At 39.4% G+C, this 26,401-nt stretch overlaps 1 protein-coding gene across 1 annotated transcript in view; it reads right to left on the reverse strand.

The window, feature by feature from the left end:
* FCRL5 (Fc receptor like 5) overlaps positions 1-11,480 on the reverse strand; it is a 43,738-nt gene extending 32,258 nt beyond the window's left edge. Inside the window, 5 exon segments of the mRNA XM_064283017.1 lie at positions 1,095-1,373; positions 1,669-1,923; positions 4,279-4,521; positions 7,604-7,624; positions 11,200-11,480. Coding sequence (XP_064139087.1) covers positions 1,095-1,373; positions 1,669-1,923; positions 4,279-4,521; positions 7,604-7,624; positions 11,200-11,230 — 829 coding nt within the window. The 5' untranslated portion in view covers positions 11,231-11,480.
* Positions 11,481-26,401: the final 14,921 nt, after the last annotated feature.

Here is a 26,401-nt window from a genome sequence, read left to right on the forward strand (position 1 = left end):
GGAAAGGTAAATGATTTTGGAAGCTACTGAGAACAGTAGATTGGTTAGGAACTTAAGCATCTGAGAATCTAGGGGGAAGGAGGAAAACATTTAATTCTACAGAAGCTGGGAACCAGAACAGAAAGAGAGATGTGAAGAAACATTTACGGGTGTGATGACATCTGGGTTGGTCAAGGAATGAGGTACATAAGGGGCAGATGCTTGTTTGGAGAACTGGGGGGCCTAGAAAGACATTAGGATGGCTTGGAGATGAAGCAGGAAGAGGGTAATTTGTTGGGTGCCAGTGAGAGAAGAGCCATAACCAGGAATAGCTGGACTTCTGTTTATTGACAGGCGAATCAAGAGCTGAGTATTATCTTAGCCAAGTAATGCTGAAATCCGTAATTTTTCTTTGGCCAGAGATTGCTGATCTGCCCTGAATTTGGATCCCTGCCTCCCCCCGCCCCCGCCAATCAAAAAAGTGTGAACACCAGGCTATGAGTTCCCTCCTAATGATCAAGAAGATTTCCTAGGGGGACAGATCATATTTAATCAGAGGAGGCATTCAGGCAATGGTTGGCAGTCACGCTTGAGTATCTACACAGTTTTAGAGACTTAGGCAAAAGCAATAGTGGATACAGCACCATCCCTAGTGACACCAAGCTGTAATCTAGCTTATTCCCAAAGCTTTGTCCTGTGGTTTTCTTGTTTTTAGGTGCTCTGCTCCAGGGATCTAGCACTCTAGGACTCTGTCCCTCTGACTGAGCAGTCCACTCAATCCAGTCAGAGGGGCTTGGTTCTTTGCCATAGCCCACAGCTTATGGCTACAGGCCTAGCAGAAAATATATAGTGTCAGGGAAGAGAGCTTTCAGAAGGAAAAGAAAGAACTGTATCTCATGGCATGGAAAGAAAAAAGTAAATCCTGTCTCTCTTTTCTTGGACTTTCTGGTCACAACCTCTTTTCAGGTGACCAGAAGAGTTGAGATCTCATCTCTAGTAGAGCTCCCATTCTCACAGGCAGGAACCAGCGGCCCACGTTCATGTGCAGCTCTGCCTGCCCTTCCCTGCCCAAGCCCCAGCCCCATCCGCAGCCTCAGCAAACCTCAGACACTCACTGCGTACATGTATCTGGACTCCCCGACTCTGTTTCGACACATTGGAAGTCACTGTCTTTGCATTGCACGAGTAAGAGCCTGTTTTCCACACCTCAGAGATCTGGAATTCCGGGGAATGACTCCAGCCTGACCCCAGGACTTGTCCATCTCTGAAGAAGCGGAACTGGAGCTGGGTGTCTGACCTCTGTGGAGGGAGTTGTACCTCACAGGTCAGGGTCACCAGGGTCCCCTCAGTGAGCTGGGAGTATCGGGATGTCAGCACAGGAGGTGGAAACAATTCTAGAGGGAAGGATCACAACAGCCCCCAGAGCAGTAAGACTGGGAACTGCTCTGGAGAAAAACACAATTCATCCTCAACACGAGCAAACAGAATATACAGGAGCAGGCAAACAGAGGGATGACATTACGGCTTAACATCCTTCAGTCCAAAGCCCTGTTGCACTCTCTGTCCCTTGTACGAATGCGCCCTGTGGTTCCATAGTATTCCAGTCTACCATTCTCTTCCTATTCCACTTCTCTAATCCCAGGAACCCTCCTGTGACTAACCCATTTCCCAAACCAATGAAGACTTTACCTTCAACTTGGATTTTCACTGTGTTTGAAGAAACGCGTGTCCCAGATCCCTTAACTCCTTTACAAATATATTCACCATTGTCCTTCAGACTTGCTTGATGAATGTGGAATTTTGTGCTGGTGTTAAGGGCTGTCAGCATTTTTCTATTCTTGTAGATTTTCAGATTACCCAGCACTACATCCACGTTTGTCTGGCATCTCAAAACCACGGAGTCTCCTTGAAACACAGAGACCGGAGCCTGTAGGATTAGTGGTGCTGTAGAAAACACAAGACCAGTTATTTGGCTCATCCTCTTGTTTCTCCCACTTTTTCATTATTATTCCAAGGAGATCCTATAGGAATGGGGACTGGAAAAAAAGGATTCTTAAGGAAATTAGCATTTCTTTTTTTTCTGATTTTAAAATGAGCTCATGTTTCTTAAGAAGATTTGGAAAGCAAAAATGTAAACAAAAATCACCTATCATCTTACCACCCACATTTTGTCATCCAGTTTTCCAGTGTTCTTTTCTATGTGCATGTATTCCAAGTACAAAAGAGTCTGTCTGTACTTTCTTCTTTTTATGGAATTGGGATAACATTTATATATTTGATAACTTGCTTTTCACTTACTGTGCTATGAACAGTTTCCTATGTCATTAACATCATTACTGAACCTGGTTTAACCTGGCTTTCAATAGCTGCTAACTTTCCATTCAACGGAAGGACAGAATTTATTTCATGAGTCTTCTTAACCATTTAGGTTCTCCATTTTTTGATGTGTATCTCTATAACTGGAAACCCTGGTGACGTAGTGGTTAAGTGCTATGGCTGCTAACCAAAGGATCGGCAGTTCGAATCCGCCAGGTGCTCCTTGGAAACTCTATGGGGCAGTTCTACTCTGTCCTATAGGGTCGCTATGAATCGGAGTTGACTCGACGGCACTGGGTCTGGGTTATCTCCATAATTGTTCTAGTAGGTGAAATGTTAAAGGAGAATTATCAGGTCAAAGAGCACGAGCATTAATAAAGTTTATTTTATTTTTTTAAATGTGTTGCCAAGGTATACTCTTGCTAGGCATACTCTTGATTTGGGATTAATCTGTTTTGACTGGAACTTTCATGAGTCCTCTGTGTTATCCTCCAGACCCAGAATTCTGATCTGACCTCTTTTTCTCTCCAGGAATGGAATTCTCTCTGGCTTGCTTCTTTAAATCAATTGCTCACATATCTACTGAAAAATATGAGGACAGGCTGAAAATATGATCCTGAAAGGAGAATATGGTTAAACTTTTATGAACTGATGAAAGATTTGGATGGAATAACATCAGCTAACATGTATTAAGTACTTGACATACGTGGTGGCAATGTACCTTGCATGCATTACTTCATTGAACCAATTCCACACAAAACTCCTATAATGTAGGTTATTATTACCTCGTTTATGTATGGAGAAAATGAATTTCAGAGGACTCAAATAACTTCCCAAGAACATTATTAGCAACTGGTGAGGATGGTATTTTAACCTAGGGAGTATGACTCCAGGGTCCATGCTCTTTGCTACTACACTTCTTTCTTGTTCACCAAATTAAAGAGCATTATAGCTAGGAAGATACTACTTCAAATTCTCAAAATAGGTGGTTTTAGGACAAAAAAGGAAATGCTTCTTCCTTTCTCCCTCTCTCTCTCTTCATATATCGATGTATCTTCCTAGTGTGTTTATATATATATATATATATATATATATATACACACACCCACGCATATCCCTGGGTGGCACAAATGGTTTGTGCTTAACTACTAACCAAAAGTTAGCAATTCAAGCCCAAGTAATGGCACCAGGAAGAAAGGCCTGGAGATTTACTTGCATAAGGATTACAGTTAAGAAAACCCTATGGACCAGTTCTACCCTCCAACATATGTGGTTGCTGTGAATTAGAATCCACTCAAAGGTAAGGGACTTAAAAATATATATATATAGAGAGAGATAAATATATATATAATATAAATATGAAAAAACCTCATGCTACTTATCATCCCAAGAAGATTTTATAGGCTTAAAATTATAGAAGATTCAAGAATCGTTTAAATAAATTACCTCTCAAATTTCCTTTTGCCTGAGCAACTTGTAAAAAATATATACAAATTCCTGAGCCTCCCTCCTGCAGATTTCGATTCAGTAAACATAGGGTAGATCCTGGGTACCTGTATGTATACAAGCTGCCCAGGCAATTCCTGACTCAAATCGAAATTTAAGAACATAGGTTTAGAGACAGTTGTCTGTTCAGTAGAAATGATAGTGTTTGTAGGGTTCACCGATAACCTTTAGCTATTACGTGTGATGAATATGTCCTTCCAGATATGGCTATTTGGTATGACTGCCCATTGGACTGAATGAACTATGAGTGATTCAAATAATTTAGAATTTCTTAATTTTATATTTAAAATTAAGAAGCAAATTACATTCCCTATCTGGTGGTATACAGAGAGCTTTTTGAGTCTCTCCTTGTCTGTCTAACCATGGTGTCGAGCAAAACTATTCCTCACAGGTTGTCCAAATTGAATGGTACCAGTTAGAGAGAAAGATTGAATGAAATGATTTCTGAAGTTTTAGTTTTTTTCACTTATTTCTCACCTTTTGGAAATTCCAAATTCACAGGCTTACTGGTGGCTGAGTTCTGGATCTGGCACTGGTACTCTCCAGGTAAATTAACACTGATGGTGTTTCCCGTGGCTTCATGCTTTCTGTTCTTATAGTACCATGTTATTTTCCCTGGTGTGTTTAAGTCAGATACATTGCAAGTCAGAAGCACTGTTTCTCCTTCGAAGACTGGGCTCCACGGAGGCTGGAGGGAAATCACAGGCCTGGGAAGTGTTGCTGAGGACAAAGAGAGAAGAGTGTGAGGCAGAGGTGCTGCAGTCCCAGCGCTGTGATTCCTCCAGAGTAGCCCAGAGGAGCCTGGTTTGGAGACTCCCTAAGAAGGGCCCTGGGGAGGGTCACTGCTTGTTCAAGGCTGCATGTCAGCCAGCAGCATTCACCTCCCCTGAGGGAGAATGATTGCTCAGGGAGTGGCAATGAACAAAAAGGTCTCAAGACAGCAACACCGGCAGGATCCACTAACTGTCAAATGTGAATGGGGGAAAAATTGTTGGTTAGCCTGTTGTGGAATTGGATCCAAGAGAAAGTCACTCCCACCCTGCTACTTCATCATGCTCAGAAATTCAAAAGACCTATTCAAGGAGTTAATAAAATGACAACTTTGCACTTTTCCTAAAAGGATAAATCCTATTATCGTAAGATTTTGGCACTGAGAGTATCTTGAGAGATTAACTTATCCAACGCTTTTCATACATGGAGGTCTGTTTCACCAAGCTAAAATCCAATAAACCCAGTGCCATCGAGTCAATTCCGACTCATAGTGACCCTATAGGACAGAGTAGAACTGCCCCATAGAGTTTCCAGGGAGCACCTGGCAGATTCGAACTGCCGACCCTTTGGTTAGAAGCCATAGCACTTAACCATTATGCCACCAGGGTTTCCATTCGCCATGCTAGATAAGAGAAACATTCAATATCCATACCCAGTACCCAGTGCTGTGGAGTCGATTTGGACTCATAATAGCACCTAAAATATTCCAGTCTCATCTTCTCCACCCCTTGACTGTCTTCCCACTCAGATGCATATGGTTTCGGACTTCTGGTCTGTGGACTCCGACTGCCTATCTATCTTGTTTAATCAACCTGGCTTTTGCTCCAAGCCATTCCAGGTGTGGCTTTTCTCCCCTCAGCTGCAGCAAAACATCTCTTACTTTCAGCCATTACAGGTAACAACAACCAAAGTAACCACCTAAGAATCAAAAATTTCACTTGCCATGCCTTTGTTCTTTCTCTTACAAAGCCCCACGCTTCCATTGCAACAAATGCCACTTCTGAAGGCCAACTGTAATCGTAGGCTGGCGGCAGCATCTGACTTCCTCTAACTTCAGGAGGGGTGAGAGAATCATTATCAGCACCCGCAGCCCAAGGCTGATTACTCTGAGGCAGAGGTCAGACATGCTTCCATCCTGCAGCCCTTTTACCAATTCTGACACTAACCGTCCTTCCCATGGCACTCTCTACTTCTCTGCTAAAAAAAATAATTTGTTCCAATGGCCACACAGAACTCACAGACAATACTTACGATTATGGGGTTTATCAGGGAAGTTACAGGTTACAATTCAGGCTCAGGAACATTCAGGATACAGTTCTTCAATGAGGACAGCCTCTTCTCAGCTGTGCCAATAGACAGGCTTCTCTCTTGCCCTCAGCCCCTCGCCTGGCCTCTACCCTGCTTGGGCAAGTGTTACAAAGCTCTTAACTCTGCCGATAAGTGCCCAGAGGCAACCCACTCTGCCAGTGAGCCTTGGTCAGAAGGTGCTCAGCTTTAGCTCCGTGGGTCAGCAAACCTAGCTCAACCAAGTACCCAGAGGCACCCTACTCTGCCAGCAAGCCTACTGCCCAAAGGCACTCAGCATTCTGCTCTGGGAGCCAGAAAGCCCACCATGCCATCTGCTGTCAGTCTCCTGCCAGTCTCCTGATTCTGCTGCTTCTGAGGCTCCCATTTCCCTGCCGCTGCTTCTTGCTGTCTCTTACCATCTCCGGTGTTAATAGCTCTCTCTCAGTCTCTTGGTCCTGCTGCCTCTGCTGCCTTTCTGTCTTCCACGTTATAGCTTCTTTCTCTCTTGCTCCATGTCTCGTTTTAAGCAGAGTGGGATGGCAAAACTGACCAATCCCCTCATTAGGGTTTCATATACCTTATTTGCATGGCCCCACCCCCAAAAGAGTGCCATGGGCCGTATTTACATTATTGGCAAGCTATTCAATCCCCTGATGGGCCACAAGCTCCTCATTTGCATAGTTTTCACCCAGTCATTTGGTGGGAGTTACAAAGACTATGGCAGAAAGGGCCATATTTAGTAGTTCACTGCACCGCAACCATCAACCTTTCCGCTAGTAGCCAAGCGCTTAGCAACTTGCACCACCCAGGTTTCCTCATCTGTAAACAAGGATAACAGCAATATTCATCCCAGAAGGTTGTTGAGATGATTAAATGAGTTAACAAATATAATGTGCTTAGTCTTTGGCACATAGTAATGCTAGCTAGTATTATTACTCTCAGGAATTTGACAGAAATTTTTCATGTTTGACAATCACTCATCTGCTGGAATGTGCGTGGCATTGGAGATAGGCTATTTAAGCCCTGGCTCTACTGTGAACCATGCAAATCGCTTACCTGTTTGTTTTTTTATCTGTGAAATGAGGCCTTACGCAAGACAATCTCTAAGTGTGTTATAGCTCCAAAATTATTTGATTCTATGAGTTGCTGGACTAGTGAGTAGGGAGAGGCAATTGGCTGGCCTGGAAAATTTTCCTCTGTGCTGCAGTCATGTGATCTCAGAGATGGTCCATTGCATCTACAGGCCAGCTAGACGTGGTGCCTGCACAAAGGGTGAAGAATCCTGGAGAAGCACAAATGGCCAGAGCCCAGGGAGGGATCCTTCCGCTCCCCACACATTTCTTGGAGGATTTTACTCCTGACACTGCAGGGGATGCAATATCCCTGCTGGCTCCTCCAGGGTGTGATGACCTGAGAGTGGTGTTCCCGGCTTGTTGACTGGAGAGCATTCTATCCCTAGTCCTGCTTGCTTGCCATGGAGTTGAAGATTTCCTGCCTGGTTAAGTGAGGTCCATTTGCAACAGGGGCAAGTGCAGAGGCTAGCGAAAGCCAAGGGCTGCTTATGCAGCCACCCTGTCATCTATGGAGGGCCAGAGGCTGACGATGAAGCCATACTGATCCTTGGGCAATGCCAACAGACCCTTTCTGGCCTCAGCAAGAAAAGTAGGCAATATTAAGGACCCCTATCTATTAGGGAGACACTCTTAGCCAGAGACACTGAAGAGCAAAAGAAAGGGGAACTCACCAAATCTTCCACTGATGAGAGCTGCAAAAAATAAATACACAAATAAATAAGTGAACAAAATAAAGAGCCAGAAATGAGCACAAAGTAAGGATTTTTGACTTTTCAGTGGCCATGCCTATTTTTTCCATTCATATTATTTCTTTCGTTAAGCCATATTTAAAAATTGAACAGGCATTCATTGAATGCCTAGTATATCCGAAGTATTGTGCTTGGACTTCTAAGATGAAAGAAAAATGGAATCTGCTTTAAGAAGTTGCCAGGTGGGGGAAACGTGAAGCAGCGATATAACTATAATACAGGGTGTAAGTGCAACAATAGAAATATGCATGAGGTATTTTGGGGCAGAAGGGCTACCCACCCAGTGTGTGTGTGGTGAAAAGGGTGGGGTGGACCATGGAAGGTACCTGAAGAAGGCCATGCCTGAGAAAGCTGTGAATGGGAAGATAGGAGTCAGCCAGGCAAAGGTTAGTGTTTGTATATGGCAAGAGGTGGTGCAGACCAGACCAGACCAGACCAGTTGCTGTCAAGTCAATTATGACTCATAACGACCCCAGGTGTGTAGGATAAATGTGATGCTACAAAAGGGAGAGGTGGGTAAACCCCATCTTTATCATTAACTGCATGGAAAGAATCAGCGTGAATTCAATTTCCATCTGAAAATGGATCCAGGCTTCACCTTCCCATATCTCCATACCTTGTTGCCAGCCACTTTCATGTCTCTTCCTCTCTGACCCTAACCACCCAGAGTTAGGTCAAACTTCATCCCTGGCCACCCAGGGCCAGGTCATCAGGCACCAGCTGTAGGCTCAGGAGTCTGCATAACTCCTTGCGTTTCATACCAGGAGGTCTCTTTCTCTCTCTCTCTCATCCTCTGGGACTAGGTCACAAGCTAGAAGGACTCTATCCTTCTTCATCGACTGCGGTGCAGTCTTTCTTTGTTACCAAGCTACCCAGAACTAGGCCTTCACAAATCAACTCTGTCCTGCCAGCCCCTGCTGCCTTATTGCCTCCTGTGGATTCATTAATTCTCTCTAACAGCTCACAAAATTCACCAGATTATTCTTGGTGGTGCAGTGGTTAAGTGCTCTACTGCTAATGGACAGGTCAGTTATTCTAACCCACCAGCCACTCTTGGAGAAAGATGTGGCAGTCTGCTTTCATAAAGATTATAGCCCCTTGAAAACTTTATGGGGCTGTTCTATTCATCTTATGGGGTGGCTATGAGTCAGATTCAACTCGACGGCAATGGGTTTTATTACCTATACTTATGAAAAATAGTTACCCGTTTATTATAACCAGAAAGGATGTAAGTGAAGAGACGCATCAGGCAAGGTCTGGGAAAGGTCCTAGCAGCATGAAGCTTCCATTGACCCCAGGGACTTGCTGTACCTTCTTCCAAGCATGGGTGTTCTCACCAGTCTGGGAAGGTCCAAGGACAGCTCCAAGATCCAGAGTCCCTTAGTTGTTGGAACCTCAGTGAATGTGCATGACCAGGGCCTTAATGCATAGCTATGGCCAATCCAATCAATTAATTTGCATGATTGTGTGTATCATGCCCCCCCTTTCCTGAGGCCTCCAGCACTGTCTGGCACTGGTCTCCTGGTTCTGCTGCTGCTGGTTATCTGTCACTGCCGCTTCTCTGCCACTGAAGGTCCTTGCTGCTGCTGGCCTTCTGTGGCTGCTGCTTCTTTATCCATTCACAGCTTCAAAACCACTTCTACATTTTAGGTATCTGTTAGAGCAGGACCCCTCTCTCGGTACCAAATTCTGTCTTAGTCATCTAGTGCTGCTATAACAGAAATACCACAAGTGGATGGCTTTAACAAAGACAAGTTTATTCTCTCACAGTCCAGTAGGCTAGAAGTCTGAATTCAGGGCACTGGCTCCAGGGGAGGGCTTTCTCTCTTTGTCGGCTGGGGAGGAAGGTCCTTGTCATCAATCTTCCCTTGCTCTGGGAGCAGCTCAGGGCAGAAACCTCAGGTCCAGAGGATGCACTCTCCTTCCGGCACTGCTTTATTGGTGGTATGAGGTTTCCACTCTCTGTTAGTTTCCCTTCCCTTTTTAACCTCTTGAGAGATAAAAGGCACGGTGCAGGCCACACTCCACGGAAACTTCCTTTACATTGGATCAGGGATGTGACCTGAGTAAGGCTGGTGTTACAATCCCACCCCAACCCTCTTTCATATAAAATTACAATCACAAAATGGAGGACACCCACACACTACTGGGAATCATGGCCTAACCAAGTCAACACATACTTGGGGAGACACAATTCAACCCATGACACCTCTCTAACCTTATCTTTACCTATCCAGCTCCTATTCGCCCTCTATGTTTAACGAAGGCTTTACCAACTACTTGGCACATAGTGTATTATCTTCCTGAACCATCAATTGGTAGTTTCATGAAATAAAAATATAAAATAAAAACCCATTGCCAGTGACTGGATTTTGGCTCACGGTGACCCTGTTTGTTATAGGGTAGAACTGAGTTCCACAGAGTTTTCTTGGCTGTAATCTTTATGGAAGCAGATCACCAGCCTTTTCTTCAGTAGAGTTGCTGGATGGGTTAGAACCGCCAACCTGTCAGTTAGCAGCCGAGCTCAAACCATTTGAGCCACAGATGGCTATTTAACCGGCCTTTTGTTACATAGCTATTTCTTGGACATTGACCTTGCTGAGGTCCTTCTATATTATGACCTTCCTGAGCACAGAAATGCTGCCTCTCACTCTTCCCATCATTCTTAGCACCTAGTACAGGGCAGTGCATAGATAAAATCCATTGCTGTTGAGTCGATTTCAACTTACAGCGACTCTATAGGACAGAATAGAACTGCCCCATAGGGTTTCCAAGGAGAAGCTGGTGGATTCCAATAGCCAACCTTTTTGGTTAGCAGCTGACTGCTAACCTCTGTGCCACCAGGGCTCCGTGCACAGATAGTACTCAATAAATACTTGTTGAATAAATGAAAGAACATATTTAACTAAAATATTTTAACCTTTGGTAAAAATCAGTTTGTATGTATGAATTGATAGGCACTTATGCACGCTCCCAGGCACAGTTAGGATGTCACATTCCTTGTTTTTCCTTGCCTTCCCCTCCACTGCCATGCTCTTAAGGTGCCAGTCACTACTGTGGCTTGCACTTTTGTGCAGAGGAAGTGGCATGCTTCATGTTAGAAACCTTGCCCTGCCATGCCCAGGACCCGGGTCTGGGCCTCTTGCACAAGGAGTAATTGCTCTCCTTTGCAGAGATGAGTCTTCTCTGTATAACACAAAACAAACAAACATAACACATTTTCTGGACTTCATGAAGTATTTGTTGGGGAAAAAAATGGATGAAAACTTAATCATTGTCATAACTATGGTTTCCTTCTCTGCACAGTTTAAGGCTTTTTTCTCCGGCTCTGACCACATCCTTAAGCCTCAAAAAACGAAGCCCTGGGCTATACAGAGTAACATGAGAATACAGTCTTTCCAAGCAAGAGACAATCTCTGAGCAGCAGCTGAGCCCCAAGAAAGGCTCAGGCTTATGGGCAGGGGGCCACCGTACACATCCCCTAGCCTCCCAGAACCTGTATTGAACCGTCAACTCACCCAGAACCAGCAGTGACGCCCACAGCAGCATGAAGACCTAGCCCAGGATTGAGACCAGAGAGAGGTTTGCTCAGGATAAAAAGTTTGGTTTTGATCACACCAGCCTGAAGGAGCAGCTTCGAGAAACTGTCTTTTGAAAAGAGCAGGATGTATCACTAAATGAGAAAAAGGGAAGTGGGAGTACCCTTCTTTAACTACGAATCAAATTTTCCTGCCCTATGAGCAAATTGAGAAAATATATGCCAGGGTGTTAAAAAACACATGCCCCGTGTTGCTGCTACTGGGAAATTACCGTAACCAAAGGATGTGAAGGTAGTCATACAAGGGTGTTCACTGAAGCATCATTCATACTTGCCGAAACACTGGAAGCAACACAAAAGAAAGTAGATATGGGACTGTTTAAAAATATTCCAATACATCCATATGACGATACTCAATACAGCCATTAAGAAGAATGAGGTAAACCTGCACATGAGTTGCCAGCGAGTCAGCTCTGACTCATAGTGACACCATGCATGTCAGAGCAGAACTGTGCTCTGTAAGGTTTTTAATGGCTGTGATTTTTTGGAAAGCAGATTGACAGGCCTTTCTTCTGGGATGTCTCTGGGTGGATTTGAGCCTCTAATCTTTTGGTTAGTAACTGAGAAGTTAACCATTTGTACCACTCAGACCACCTTGATTAATATGAAGAGAAAAAAAGTGGGTTGTAGATTGGTATTTGTAGTGTTATTTTATTGGGGTATATATTGAAGCCCTGGTGGTTCAGGGGTTAAGAACTCGGCTGCAAACCAAAAGCTGGGTAGCTTGAAACCACCAGCTGCTCCTCGGACCCTTTGGGCAGTTCTACTCTGTCCTGTAGGGTCACTTTGAGCTGGAATCCACTCAATGGCAGTGGGTTTCTGGGGTATATATAAAAAATAGAATATACATGTGTATATAAACTGATTTTATATATATATATATATATATATTTTTTTTTTTTCCTGGCAACTACACAAGAAATAGTGGTCATATCTGAGGGACTGCAGGTGGAAAGGAGACATTTCTTTCCATTTTATGCCTTTCTACATTGTCTGTTTTTTTTTAAATTACCATGTGCATATATGACTTTGGTAATTTTTTAAAAGCCAAGTTTCCATTCTGATGTACTGATAAGTAAAAGTCCCTAAGATGCTAGTTACTAGGAAGAGTGCCAGTTTCTTTCTTTCAAATAATTTTTCCCACCCGTTCTCTCTGGGTCCAGATCTTGGTCTTGTGAAGGAAACATTTGATTTCATAACAAATGCATATGGTCTTAGGTGTATTATGTCTCAGCTACCCCCATGCCCTGCACCCTAAGACAAGGAAAAAAAGTTTGACACAGGCTTCTCTCAGAATGGGAGGCAAAGAGGAGTAAATAGAGATTAATCCAACTCAGCCCAGCAGAAGGACCCCAAAGGGAAAAGAAAGCCTCTAGTACATGCCTTTTGGAGCCAATACAAGCAATGCTGCCGTGAACATTCTCATCCATGTCTTGGTGCATATGTGCAGTGTTTCTGCGGCGTATATTCCTGGGAGTGCAATTCCTGGGTTATAAAATATGCACGTATTCAGTATGGAATGTCCTGCTAAATTACTTTCCAAAATGGTTGCACCAATTCACACTCCCACTAACCAGTGTGTGACCATTCTCATTGGCTCTGAAGTTCTTGCTGCTGCTGCTGCTATTGTCATCTCATAAATTTTAGCCATTCTGTTAGGATTACCTCAGTGGGCTTCTAATTTTCATTTTCCTGTAGGATTTTGCGACTAAACTCCTTTTTATATTCTAATGGATGATTTAGACATCCATTTTAATATGAAATGTCTGCTTAAATCTTTATTCGTTTTTCTACTGGGTTTTCAGTCTTTCTGTTTTGTGGTTCTTTTAAAATCTGGATATGAGTGGGTTTTTTTGGATATATGTATTGCAGATGTCTTCCCCCAGTCTGTGACTAGCCTTTTCGCTCATTAATAGTACCCTTGATGAACAATCATATCCTAATTTTAATGTAGATCAATTACCAAACTTTTCCTTTATGAATAGAGCTTTTTATGCCCCTTCTAAGAAATCTTACTCCAAGGTCATGAAGTTGTTCTCCTAGGTTATCTTCTAGAAATGTTATTTATTTATTTTACCTTTTATTTTATAATATCCTTGGAATTGATTTTTGTGTAGAATGTAAGTAAGGGTTGATATTCACTTTTAAAGTACACATAGATAGCCAATTTACCCAGCCATATTTATTGAAAGCTGGAGCCCTGTGACACAGTGGTTAAGAACTACAGCTGCTAACTGAAAGGTCAGCAGTTCGAATCTACCAGCTGCTCCTTGGAAACACTATGGGACAGTTCTACTCTGTCCTGTAGGGTCGCTATGAGTCGGAATAGACTCCATGGCAACAGGTTATTTACTGGAAATCAATTCTTTTCACAGCATAGTGCAATTTTGCATTTGTCATAAAACAAGAAACCATGTGGGTCTGTTCCTGGAAACTCTGTTCTGTTCCATTAGTCTATTTGCCTACCCTCATGCCAATAGCACACTGCCTTAATTGTTGTTGCATTGTAATAAATCTTATTATCTAGTACTTTAAGTCATTCAGTGTTGTTCTATGTCAAAACTGTTTTGGTTATTCTTGGCTCTGTAGTTTTCCTTACATTTAAAAATCAGCTTGTCGATTCCCCCCAAAAGAACTTGCTGGATTTTTTATAATTAGGATTGTATTGAATCTATAAATTAATTTATATACGTTAATATGGATTGAGTCTTCTAGTTTGTAAACAGGGATGTCTGCCCACTTATTTAGGACAGCTTGAATGTCTTTCGATTTTCTGTAGCTTCCTCTATAGAAGCTAAATCTTTTGTTAGGCTTATTTTTAGGTATTTAATGTGGTTTTTGATGCTATTGTAAGTGGCATCATGGAAATTTTTTTTTCTAAGTGTTTATTATTAGTAAATTAAATTATAACATAGTATAAAATAATATAATATACTATATTATAATATAGTATATTATAATGTAGTAAATTCAATTTGTAAATTAAATAATAAATTAGTAAAATAATAATAATATTAGTAGTAGTAAATAGAAACACAATGAAATTTTTTTGTACCTTGACCTTTTACCTAACATCATTGTTCAAACTACTTAATAGTTCCGATAGTTTATCTTTAGGTTCTTTGGATTTTATGCATAAACACAATTATATTGTCTGTGAATAATGATAGTTGTATTTCTTTCTTTTTAATCTTTAAGTGTTTTCTTTCTTTTCCCTGATTTATTGCACCAGGTAGTGTCTCTGCCATGATGTTGAATAGAAGTGGTGATAGCAGGTGTCTTTGTCTTAATCCCAATCTCAGGAGGAAAGCCCCTTAATATTTCATCACTATTTTTTTTTTTTTAAGTATGGTATTTTCTGTAAGTTTTTTTTAGTAGATACTGTTCATCAGACAAAGTTTTTTTTTTGTATTTCTGATTTGCTAAGAGTTTTTCTTTTTCCTAAAAAACAGATGTTGAGTTTTATTAAATATCTTTTTTGCATCTATTCACCTGATCATGGGTCTTGTCTTTTATTCCATTAATAAGACAAATTACACTGATTATTTTACAAATGTAAAACCAACTTGCAGTCCAACTTGGTCATGATGCTATTATCGTTTTTATACATTACTGGATTTGGTTTGCTAATTTAGTTTTGGATTTTTGTATCTATGTGCATGAGAAAGATGGGCTAATAATTTTTCTTTCTTGTTGGATTTTAGTATCCAAGTTATATTGGTCTCAGAAAACAAGTTTTCTCTTTTTTTATTCTCCTCAAGAGCTTGGGTAAGATTAATGCTATTTCTCCCTTAAATATTTGGAAGACTTTTGCTGGTGAAATCTTTTGGGCCTGAAGTTTTCTCTGTGGGGAGTGAGGACTGATTAATTCTAGCTTTGACTTTTTAAATGAATATTAAATTATTCAGATACTTCATTTCTTTTTGGGTCAGTGTTGGTATGTTGTATATTTCTAGGAATTCATACAGCTGCATTTCCAAACCTATTGACACAACACATTATTTAAATTGTCTTCATATTCTTTTTTTAAAAAATATCCGTGGGTTCTGCAGTAACGTTCCCATTTTCATTCCTAGTACTGATAGTTCATGCCTTCTCTTTTTCTTTTTAAATTCTTTATCAGTCTTTCTAGGGATTCGTTAGTTAGCCTTTTCAAAGATCCTTTTGGCTCTGTTGATTTTCTCTAATACATGTTCATTTTCTATTTCGTTAATTTCTGCTCTAAACCCTGGTGGCGTAATGATTAAGAGCTACGGCTGCTAACCGAAATGTTGGCAGTTCACATCCACCAGGTGCTCCTTGGAAACTCTATGGGGCAATTCTACTCTGTCCTAGCCGGTCACTATGAGTCGGAATTGATTCGATGGCGATGGGTTTGGTTTTCTTTGAATTTAATTTGTTTTTTAGAAACTTCTTTAAGTGGATACTTAGATCTTTGATTTTTACATATTTTTCTTTTCTAATGTATTGTAATCATACTATACATTTTTGTCTAAGTGTGGTATTACTTAAACGTACGAATTTTGATATGTCAAATTTTGGTGATTATTTTATTCAAAATATTATGTAATTGTTAATCAATAATTCCATTTAATAATTAATCAAAATATTATTAAGATTTCTTTATTTGGCCCATGGGTTATTTTGAAGTGTATTGTTTCACTTACTAACATTTAGAGATTTCCTTTCCCTTTGTTATCACTTTCTAGTCCAATTCCAGTGTCGTCCGATAACGTTTTATGATTTTAATCTTTTGAAATTTGTTGAAATTTGCTTTATGGACTAGCACACAGTCAAGTTTCGTAAATATCCCGTGTTTTCCTTTAAAAAACGTGTATTCTGAAAGTGCTAATACAGTGTTTCATTTATGTCAATTATGTTAGGTTTTTTATTTGTGTTATTCAAATATTCTGCCTTTACTTTTTTTGTGTGATTTTTCTGTCAGTTACTAGGAGAAGTATGTTAAAGTTTCCCACTATGATTGTGAATTTGTCCATTTCTTCTTTATCTCTGTCAATTTTTGTTTTATATTTGAGAGTTCTTTTGTGGGGGGCATACAAATTGAGAATTGTTATCTCCTCCTGGTGATATGACACACTTACCGTCAGTAAACGTCTCTGTTTATTATGTCTCTTACCTTAAAGCCACATTGGAGGGGCCCCATCGGCATTTGGATCTGACTTAGATGTTTGGATCTTATACTCAAAATTTGAGTCTGATACTGTTATTGGATGAGCCTTTGGGGGGTCTCTGGAAGTGGTGGTTTTATTTTTCACGTCAGAGTGATGTAAATATTTGTGGTCAGAGGGTGGCCTGTCTTCTAAGATGATCACCAGCAATTCCTCTAGTACCTATACGCACATGGTGTTCCCCTCATCAAGAAGTAAAGGCTGTTTCCTTTGTCCTTGAATCCAGCTGGCCTTGTGATTTGCTTTGATCAATAGAATGTAGCAGAAGTGAAGCTGTACCAGTTTTGGACCTAGCCCTTAAGAGGCTTGACGATGATTGCTTTTGTTTTCTTGGAGCTCCGAACTACCAAGTAAGAAGTCGGACTGCCCTGCTGGAGAGAGTACCAGCCAGCCCCGAGCTGTTCCAGGCACTCAAGATAAAGAGTCAGACGTGTGTTAGGCCATGTTCCCACCCTGGTCTCATTCCCCAGGGAATGCAGCCACATGAGTGACCCCAGCTGACCCAGGCGCCCAGTCGAACATGGCCAGTCCACAGAATCATTGTTATTTTAAGCCCCAAAATGTTGGGGTTTTCTTATGCAGCAGTAGATAACTGATTTGGGCTTATTCTTTAGAAATATTCTTTTTACCATTAAGTAATAATCAATTTATCCCTAGCAATCCTATTGTCTTAAAGTTTATTTTTCTAATTAGATCTTGTTAATCATGTTACAAAAATCTACTTCCTTACTAATTATAGTCTATCTCATGTCTCAATTTCTGTTTTTGTATGTGTGTATATTTTAGTTTTACTTCATTTTTTCCAATTTTTAGGACCTTTTCTTCTCTTGACTATGGCTAGTACTTCGATGGCTAGTACTATGTGGCAGAGACTGTTATGGCTCCCTAATACCCGTATAGGTGTCACTGGGTAGTGCAAATGGTTAAATGCTAGGCTACCAACGTAAAGGCTACGTAGGAATCTCCAGTTCGAATCCACCCAGAGGCTCCTGGCAGAGGTTTATTGGGAGAAAGGCCTGGTGATCTACTTCTGAAAGATCACAGACGTTGAAAATCCTGTGGAAACATATGGGCATGCCGTGAGTTGGAATCGACTTACAACAACTGGTTTGAATTGTTTTTTTTTAAGGGAGGGCCATGTGACTAGATCTGTCCAAGAGGCTGTGACTGGAAGCGGTGTGTGTCATTTCCAGGTTGAAGCATATATGAGCAGGTGTGAGTTGTCCTAAATGGACAACTTCACTTGCTGCAGGCAGGGACGACATCGTCCATGTGTTCCAGATAGGACAGCTTCAAAATGGTGGTGCCTCTGTCAGCCTGGGTCTCTGTGTGACTGAAGCAGAGTCTCCTACTCACACACGTTGGACACGTAGCTTGAAGTAAAACTAAACTTTTACGAGTTGAGTCACTCAGTGTTTGGGGTTATTTGTTACCACAGCACAAACTAGCCTCTCATGACTGAAACAATTCTACCAGAACAATTATAAATAATTGAGGTTTTTTTTTTCCCCCAGTCTTATTGGAAATTATTTTAGTAGTCTTCATTAAATGTAAATTTAATTTTGGCTTAAAACATAATTATGATCATATTAAGGAAGGATCTTTCTGTTTGTGTGTGTGTGCTCCAGACCATTTAAATAATTTTGAAAGAAAGATGTAGCTGTAAAGCTTGTACTGTGTATCTTGTAGTCACTGTTTTTTTTACGGGGTTGACTCTTGGCAACTGTCTAAATTTTTACCATGATAATTGATCTGCTGAGATTCTCTTTCTTATTCCAGCTCAATTCTGGCTTTTATTTCCTGGCATTTATTTATCTCTCTATCTCAAAAGAACTAACTCTTTAAATTACCAGCTATTTTTATGTTTTCTAATTTATAGATTTCTACTTTTCTTGGGGGTATTTTGTTGCGTTTTTCTAACTTCTTGAATTGAATGTGTATTTTTTTCTCCCCATTTAGTGGTAAATTTTTCTCTGTTCCTAGCCATATTCTCCAAATTCTGATTTATAATCTTTTCATTATAGTTATGTTCTAGATAGTTTACAATTCCAGTTTTAATTTCTTTTTTTTGACACAAGACTTTTTAAAGAATTTTCAAATATATAAGGTGGTAGGATTTTCTTTTTCTATATTTGTTAGTAGTAATGACATTTTATTATTCATTGAATTTTAGTCCAAGAATGTGGTGTGTGCATTTTCCGCTTTTGGAATTTATTGAGATTTTCTTTGCGGTTTAATACAATTTTTTTGTAAATATTTCTTTGAAAAGAAGGTGTGTTCTTTACCTTCAGGATAGACAGTTTACATATATTTCTTATAGCTGGCTTATTGACTATATTAAGTATATTTTCTATATGTTTATATAATTATTTTGGGTTGATTTATGAATTTTAAAGCTATGCAATTTGATGCATGGAAATTCATTGTCATTCTTTGTTCTGGATTATACTCTATTGTATATAACATAATGACTGTTTTGGTCTGATTTAATTTTTTTTTTTTTTTTTTAACTTAGACTTGTTGGATATCAATGCCGTGATTCCTGTTTCTGTGTTTGACTTCCTGGTATACCTTTGTCATTGTTTTACCTTTAACTCTTAGGCCACTTTAGTTTAGAAGTGTCTCTTGCATATAATATGTGATGGGATTTTGCTTTCAGCTCCAGTATCTATTTATTTTATGGGATTATTTATCACATTTATATGTTCACATGACAAGTACAGTAGGTCTTAACTTTCATATTGAATTTCATGTTATAAAACTTTATCTTTTAAGCCCTTTATTTTCTTTCAATCTCTGATCTGTATTTCCTTTTGGGGGTGTATTGCATTGCTCATATTTTGAAAGGGTTAGAGTGTATTTTTACTTTTTCTAGTGGTTAACTTTGTAACTCTAGTACTCTTACTGCTCTTTTTGCTTATCAGTTTCTGACAATATTCATTTCTTTCCTGCTCAAAAGGGAAAAATCAGCCTAGTCTTACTTCCTCTGGTTTGTTTTTATGTATTCCATTGACTTTTATTAGTAAAAATACAACTTCTATATTTTCAAGCCTTACAATATTTATCCTGTGTACTGTAACCATAATTACCACAATTTCTTAATTTTAGTGCTATACTTAAATACTCATCACCAATTCTAATATGTATATACAATTATAATATAAGGAGCCCTGTGGTGCTGGTTACATGCTTGTCTGCTAACCAAAAGGTCAGTGGTTTGAACCCACCATCCGCTCTGTGGGAGAAAGATGTGGCAGTCTGCTTTCATAAAGATCACAGCCTTGGAAATCCTGTGGGGCAGTTTTACTCTGTCCTGTAGGATAGCTATGAGTCAGAATTTTTGGTTTCAGGTTTATATATTATATGTATATATATATATGTAGGAAGAGCTCATAGATGCTAAAGTCGTTGAGTTCTTGCATGCTAGAAAGATTTTATCTTTGCCTTTATTCTTTCAAGATGTCTAGATTTAAAATTATTGGGTTAAACTTTCTTTCCCTGAGGACCTTTAAACAGTGGTCCTTTGTCTTCCACTTTTGAATGTGGCTATGGCTAAGTTTGAAGCCAGCTTTTTTCCCCCTCCAGGTGACTTGATTTTTCATGGTTGCCCACTGAATTCTTTGTCTTTGAAGTGCAATAACTTCATCTAAATATATCTTGATACCGCAAATTCTGAACCAATTTTTTTCTTTATGTTTTTTCTATTATATTCTTAAATATTTGTCATTTGCATTTATTCTGTTGGGTTTTTTTTTTTTTTTTCTTTTCTCAGAATACCACTTACGAGTATGGATAAAATTTGGGTAGCTTTTATCAAAATGTCATCCATATCAGCATTTTCCCTGAAATAGTTTAACCTTTTTTCTCTCCCATTTTATTTTCCTTAGTTTTCTCAAATCTATCCTTCATCACTGATTACTTTCAGTGGTTTTTATTCTTTTTATTTTGTTATTCTGATTTTAACATGGCTTCTTTTTTTGAACTCTGTTAATTTACCTTCAATCTTTTTCTGTTTCTTTTCATCTATTTTTCTCAATCCTAATGCATCTCTTATTTGAACTCATTTCAAAGAGATCATATTTTTCTTTAATTTCTTTGATATCATGGAGAAGAGATTATTATTTTTTTTTCTTTTAGGGGAATAGTGGTCTGGCTTTCTTCTGAAATATGCTCTTTTGCTGTCTTTTTTTTTTCTTTTGCATTTGTGCTTGAATCCCATGCTAGTATCATTCTGATTATAGCTCATCTTTGAATGAGGGCCATGTTTTCCAAGCTATTAGATGAATAACAGGGTGAGAGAATGATCAGTGGATGTGAGCTGGGGCAGCAGAGAGCATAGACTTATTGTCTCACCATCTCTGCTATGTTCTGTTTTGGGGATGAAGGAAAGGTCTGCCTGGCTTGAAGTGAAGCCTGTATTTCACAGGTGATTTGAGTCCCTGAGTGGTGCAAATCGTTAACATACTCAGTTGCAAACTGAAAGATTGGAGGTTCGAGTCCACCCAGAGGCACCTTGGAAGAAAGGCCTGGCAATCTACATCTGAAAAATCAGCCATTGAAAAACCCTATGGAGGAGGGGGTGGAGCCTATATGGCAATATAAACAGAAGCACCATGCCATCCCTCCACAGCAAAGACTCAAAAAACTAAGTAAAACAAAAACAGCCATCTATCCTGGAACCCTAAGTGTCAAATGAAAGAATAAAGAAATTAACCAAGCAACGAATGGAATACATTTTCAAATAAACAAAAATTAAGAGAATACATAAAAACCAAACAAAACTTATGAGAATTATTAAAGGGAATCCTTCAGTTAGAGAACTAGCAACATCAGATGACAGCCTGAATCTAGAATGCAAGACTGCATCAGCCAGGTATCAATATAGGTAATGAACTCTCAAGTATAAATCAAAACTAAAAGATTTACAAAAGAGAACCAGAGAGGTTAATCTGTAAAAGACAAGATCAGAACAATAAAAGAGGGAATAAACGGTGTAGGTATAGAACTTTCAAATGGAGAGCAAGTCAAGGCAATACCAAGTAATAAAAGACTGATTCAAACTTAAGATGATTAGGGTAAAATTCAAGATAGCCACAAAGAAAGTTAACACACCAAGTCATCAGAATAAAGAAGAAAAACATAAAGTCTCAGTAAACATGAAATCTACAAAAACAAAAGAAAAGAAAAAAAATCCACATACAAAAGGAATTCAGCACAGAAGAGTAAGAGGAATAAAGAAAATGTCAGCACCACAAAGAAAACCACTACAAAATGACAGCAATAAATTCATACCTATCAATAATTACACTGGATGTAAATGGCCTAAATGCAGCCATTAAGAGACAGAGAGTGACAGCATCAATATGCTGTCTACAAGAGACACATCTTAGAAACAAAGACATGAATTTATTAAAAATCAAAGAATGGAAAAAAATATATCAAGCAAACAGCTACCGAAAAAGAGCAGGAGTGGCACGACTAATCTCAGATAAAATAGACCTTAAAAAAAATCCTCCATAAAAGACAAAGAAGAGCATTATATAATGATTAAAAGGACAATCCATCATGAAGACATAACCAAAATAAATATCTATGCACCCAATGACAGCGTTCTAAAATATATAATACAAACATTAACAGCACTGGAAAGAGAAATTGACAGTTCCAGAACAATAGTAGGAGACTTAAAACCACTTCAACACACCACTCTTGGTAAAGGACAGAACATCTAGAAAGAAACTCAACAAAGATATGGAAGAGCTAAAGAGCACAATCAGCCAACTTGACCTCATAGGCATATATAGAACACTCCACCCAACAGCTGCAAAGTACACATTCTTTTTTAACACACATGGAACATTCTCCAGAATAGACCACATCTTAGGCCACAAGGCAACCCTCGATAAAATCTAAAACATTGAGATAATACAATGTATTTTCTCTGATCATAAGGTGACCAAAGCAGAAATGAACAATAGGAAGAGCAAGGGAAAAAAATCGAATACATGGAAACTGAACAACACCCTGCTTAAAAACTACTGGGTAATAGAAGAAATCAAAGATAGAATAAAAAAAATTCCTACAATCAAAAGAGAATTAAAACACATCATACCAAAACATTTCGAACACAGCAAAGGCAGTGCTCAGAGGTCGATTTACGGCAATAGATCCAGACATCAAAAAAGAAGAAAGGGACGAAATCAAAGCCTGAACAAACAGAAAGAGAAGAGCAAAGGAAGACCACAGCCACCAGAAGAAAGGAAACAATAAAGATCAGAGCAGAAATGAATGAAATAGAGAATAGAAAAACAATAGAAAGAATCAAGACCAAAAGTTGGTTCTTTGAAAAAATCAACAAAATCAATAAACCATTGGCCAAATCAACAACAACAACAAAAAAGGAGAGGACACAAATAACCCAAATAAGAAGTGAAATGGGGGCCATTACAACAGACCCAAATGAAATAAAAAGAATCATAAGACAGTACTATGAAAAACTGTACTCCAACAAGTTTGAAAACCTAGAGGATATGCACAAATTTCTTAGAAACATACTGCCTACCCAAACTAACACAAAATGATGTTAAAAATCTGAACAGACCCATAACAAGAGAAGAGACTGAAAAGTAATTTAAAAACAAACAAACAAAAACTCCCAACAACAACAAAAAAATTCCTGGCCCAGATGGCTTCACTAGAGAATTCTACTGAACAGTCACAGAAGAGTTTACGCCAGTACTACTCAAACTATTTCAGAACATAGAAAAGGAAGGGATACTTCCAAATTCATTCTATGAAGCCAGCATAACCCTAATACTGAAACCAGGCAAAGACATCACAATAAAAGAAAATTATGGACCAATATGTCTCATGAATACAGATGCAAAAATTCTCAACAAAACTGTAGCCAATAGAATTCAGCATCATATCAAAAAAATTTTACACCATGCCAATTGGGATTCATACCAGATATGCAAGGATAGCTCAACATTAGAAAATCAATCAACATAATCTACCACATAAATAAAAGAAAAAAAATCACATGATCATCCCAATCAATGAAGAAAAGGCATTTGACGAAGTCCAACACCCATTCCTGATAAAAGCTCTCAATAAAACAGGTATAGAAGGGAAGTCCCTCAATATAATAAAGAGCATCTATACTAAATCAACAGCCAACATCACTCTTAATGGAGAGAGGCTGAAAACATTCCCCTTGAGAACAGGAACAAGAGAAGGATGTCCTTTATCACTATTGCACTGGGAGTCCTAGCTAGAGCAATAAGGCAAGAAAAAGAAACAAAGGGCATCCAAATTGGTAAGTAAAACTGTCCCTATTTGTGGATGATATGCTACTACACAGAAAACCAAAAAGACTCCATGAGAAAACTACTGGAACTAATAGAAAGATTCAGCAAAAGAGCAGGATATAAGATAAACATACAAAAATCAGTTGGATTCCTATACACCAATAAAGAGAATGATGAAAAGGAAATCAGGAAAACAATACCATTTATAATACCCCCTAAAAAAATAAAATACTTAGGAATAAATCTAAGCAGGAATGTAAAAGACCTATACAAAGAAAACTACAAAACACTATTGCAAGAAACCATAAGAGATCTACGTAAATGGGAAAACATACCATGCTCATGGTTAGGTAGACTCGACATTGTGAAAATGTCAACTCTTGCCAAACCCGTTGCTCTTGAGTGGATTCTGACTCATAGCAACCCTATAGGATGGAGTAGAACTGTCGCATAGAATTTCCAAGAGAAATGCAAATCAAAACCACAATGAGATACCATCTCACCCCGGCATTACCGGGAGAAATAAAAAAAACCCCAGAAAATAATAAATGTTGGAGAGTTTCGGGAAGATTGGAACTCTTATGCACTGCTGGTGGGAACGAAAAATGGAACAACCATTTTGGAAAATGATAAGGCACTTCCTTAAAAAGCTAGAAATAAAAATACCGTATGATCCAGCAATTCCACTGCTAGAAATATATCCTAGAGAAATAAGAGTCATCACATGAATAGACATATGCACACTCATGTTCATTGCAGCATTATTCACAAGTACAAAAAGATGGAAACAACCTAGATGCTCATCAACAGATGAATGGATAAATAAACCATGGTACAGACACCCAATGGAATACTAAGCGAAGATAAAGAACAACAATCAAGATGTTTTGCAGGTGCAAAACATCTCACAACATGGATGAATGTGGACGGCATTATGCTGAATGAAATAAGTCAATCACAAAAGAACAAATATTGTATGAGACCACTAGTACAAAAACTCATAAAAAGATTTACACACAAAAAAAGAAACTTTCTTTGATGGTTAGGAGGCAGAGGAGGGGTGGGAGGGAAAAACACTAAATAGATAATAGGTAAGTGATACCTTTGGTGAAGGGAAAGACAGTACACAATACTGGAGAAGCCAGCACAACTTGACAAAGGCAAAGCCATGAAAGCTCCATCCCCACCATCCAAATTCCCTGAGGGACTGAATTACTGGGCTGAGGACAGTGGGGACCATGGTCTCGAGGAACATCTAGCTCAGTTGGCATAACATAGTTTATAAAGAAAATATTCTACATTCTACTTTGGTAAGTACAGTCTGGGGTCTTAAAAGCTTGTGAGTGGCCATCTAAGATATTCCACTGGTGTCACCCATCTGGAGCAAGGGAGAATGAAGAAAACCAAAGACACAAGGGAAAGATTAGTACAAAGGGCTAATGGACAACAACTACCGCAGCTCCACCAGACTGAGTCTAGCACAACTAGATGGTGCCCAGCTACCACCACTGACTGCTCTGACAGGGATCACGATAGAGGGTCCCAGACAGAGCTGGAGAAAAATGTAGAACAAAATCCTAATGCAAAATAAATAAATAAATAAAACCAGACTTATTCTTCTGACAGAGACTGGAGAAACCCCGAAAGTATGACCTCCCTGGGCACCATTTTAACTCAGTAATGAAGTCACTCCTGAGGTTCACATTCAGCCAAAGATTAGACAGGCCCATAAAACAAAATGAGACTAAATGGGCACACCAGCCCAGGGGGAAGGATGAGAAGGCAGGAGGGCATAGGAAAGCTGGTAATGGAGAATTCAAGTTTGAGAAGGGGAAAGTGTTGACATGTCGTGGAGTTGGCAACCAATGACATAAATGGGTATTGTTTAATGAGAACCTAGTTTGCTCTCTTTGTGTAAAGTGTAATAAAAAATAAATAAATAAAAAAGAAAAACCCTATGGAGCATGGTTCTACTCTGACACACATAGGGTCACCATGACTTAGAATCAACTCAACTGGTTTTCTTGTTGGTTGACAAAGATCACACCTATAGAGCCCCTCCTGCCCGCCATCTTTCTCTGTCTGCCTAGTGTCTCACTACACTTTGAGGAGCTCCGTGGAACTCTAGGATTCTCCTGAAGCCTCTCCCCAAACGTTGCTCTTCTGAATAAGAGTTCACTGGTTTGGACCTTCAGAACTTTGCCACTTACTTTTGGAGAATTTGAAGCTTTTCCCAGAGTTGTTTATAGGGGTCTGTGTTCACTGTCACCTTCTTCTCTTGATCTGGTTTGAATTCAACTGTGCTTAGAAGCTGTTCTTTATAGTTTATGAGTTGGGGATGTGGCTTTTCAAAAGTTTCATTGAAGATGGAGTTTCGTTTCTTCATTCTTTTTATCATTGTGGTTGGTTTCAGAAAGTAAAATGTGGCAGATATGCTTTTATTTTGATTTTAAAGAGAACCTCATCCTAATAATAGTTGTTGTTGTTGTTAGTTGCCATCAAGTCAGCTCTGACTCTTGACAGTCCCATGTACGACAGAACGAAAAGTTGCCCAGCTCTGTGCCATCTTCACAATCGTTGGTATGTTTGAGTCCATTGCTGTGGCTGTTATGTCAATCCATCT

The sequence above is a fragment of the Loxodonta africana genome, chromosome 3, assembly GCF_030014295.1.
Source record: "Loxodonta africana isolate mLoxAfr1 chromosome 3, mLoxAfr1.hap2, whole genome shotgun sequence".
Taxonomy (NCBI): Eukaryota; Metazoa; Chordata; class Mammalia; order Proboscidea; family Elephantidae; genus Loxodonta; species Loxodonta africana.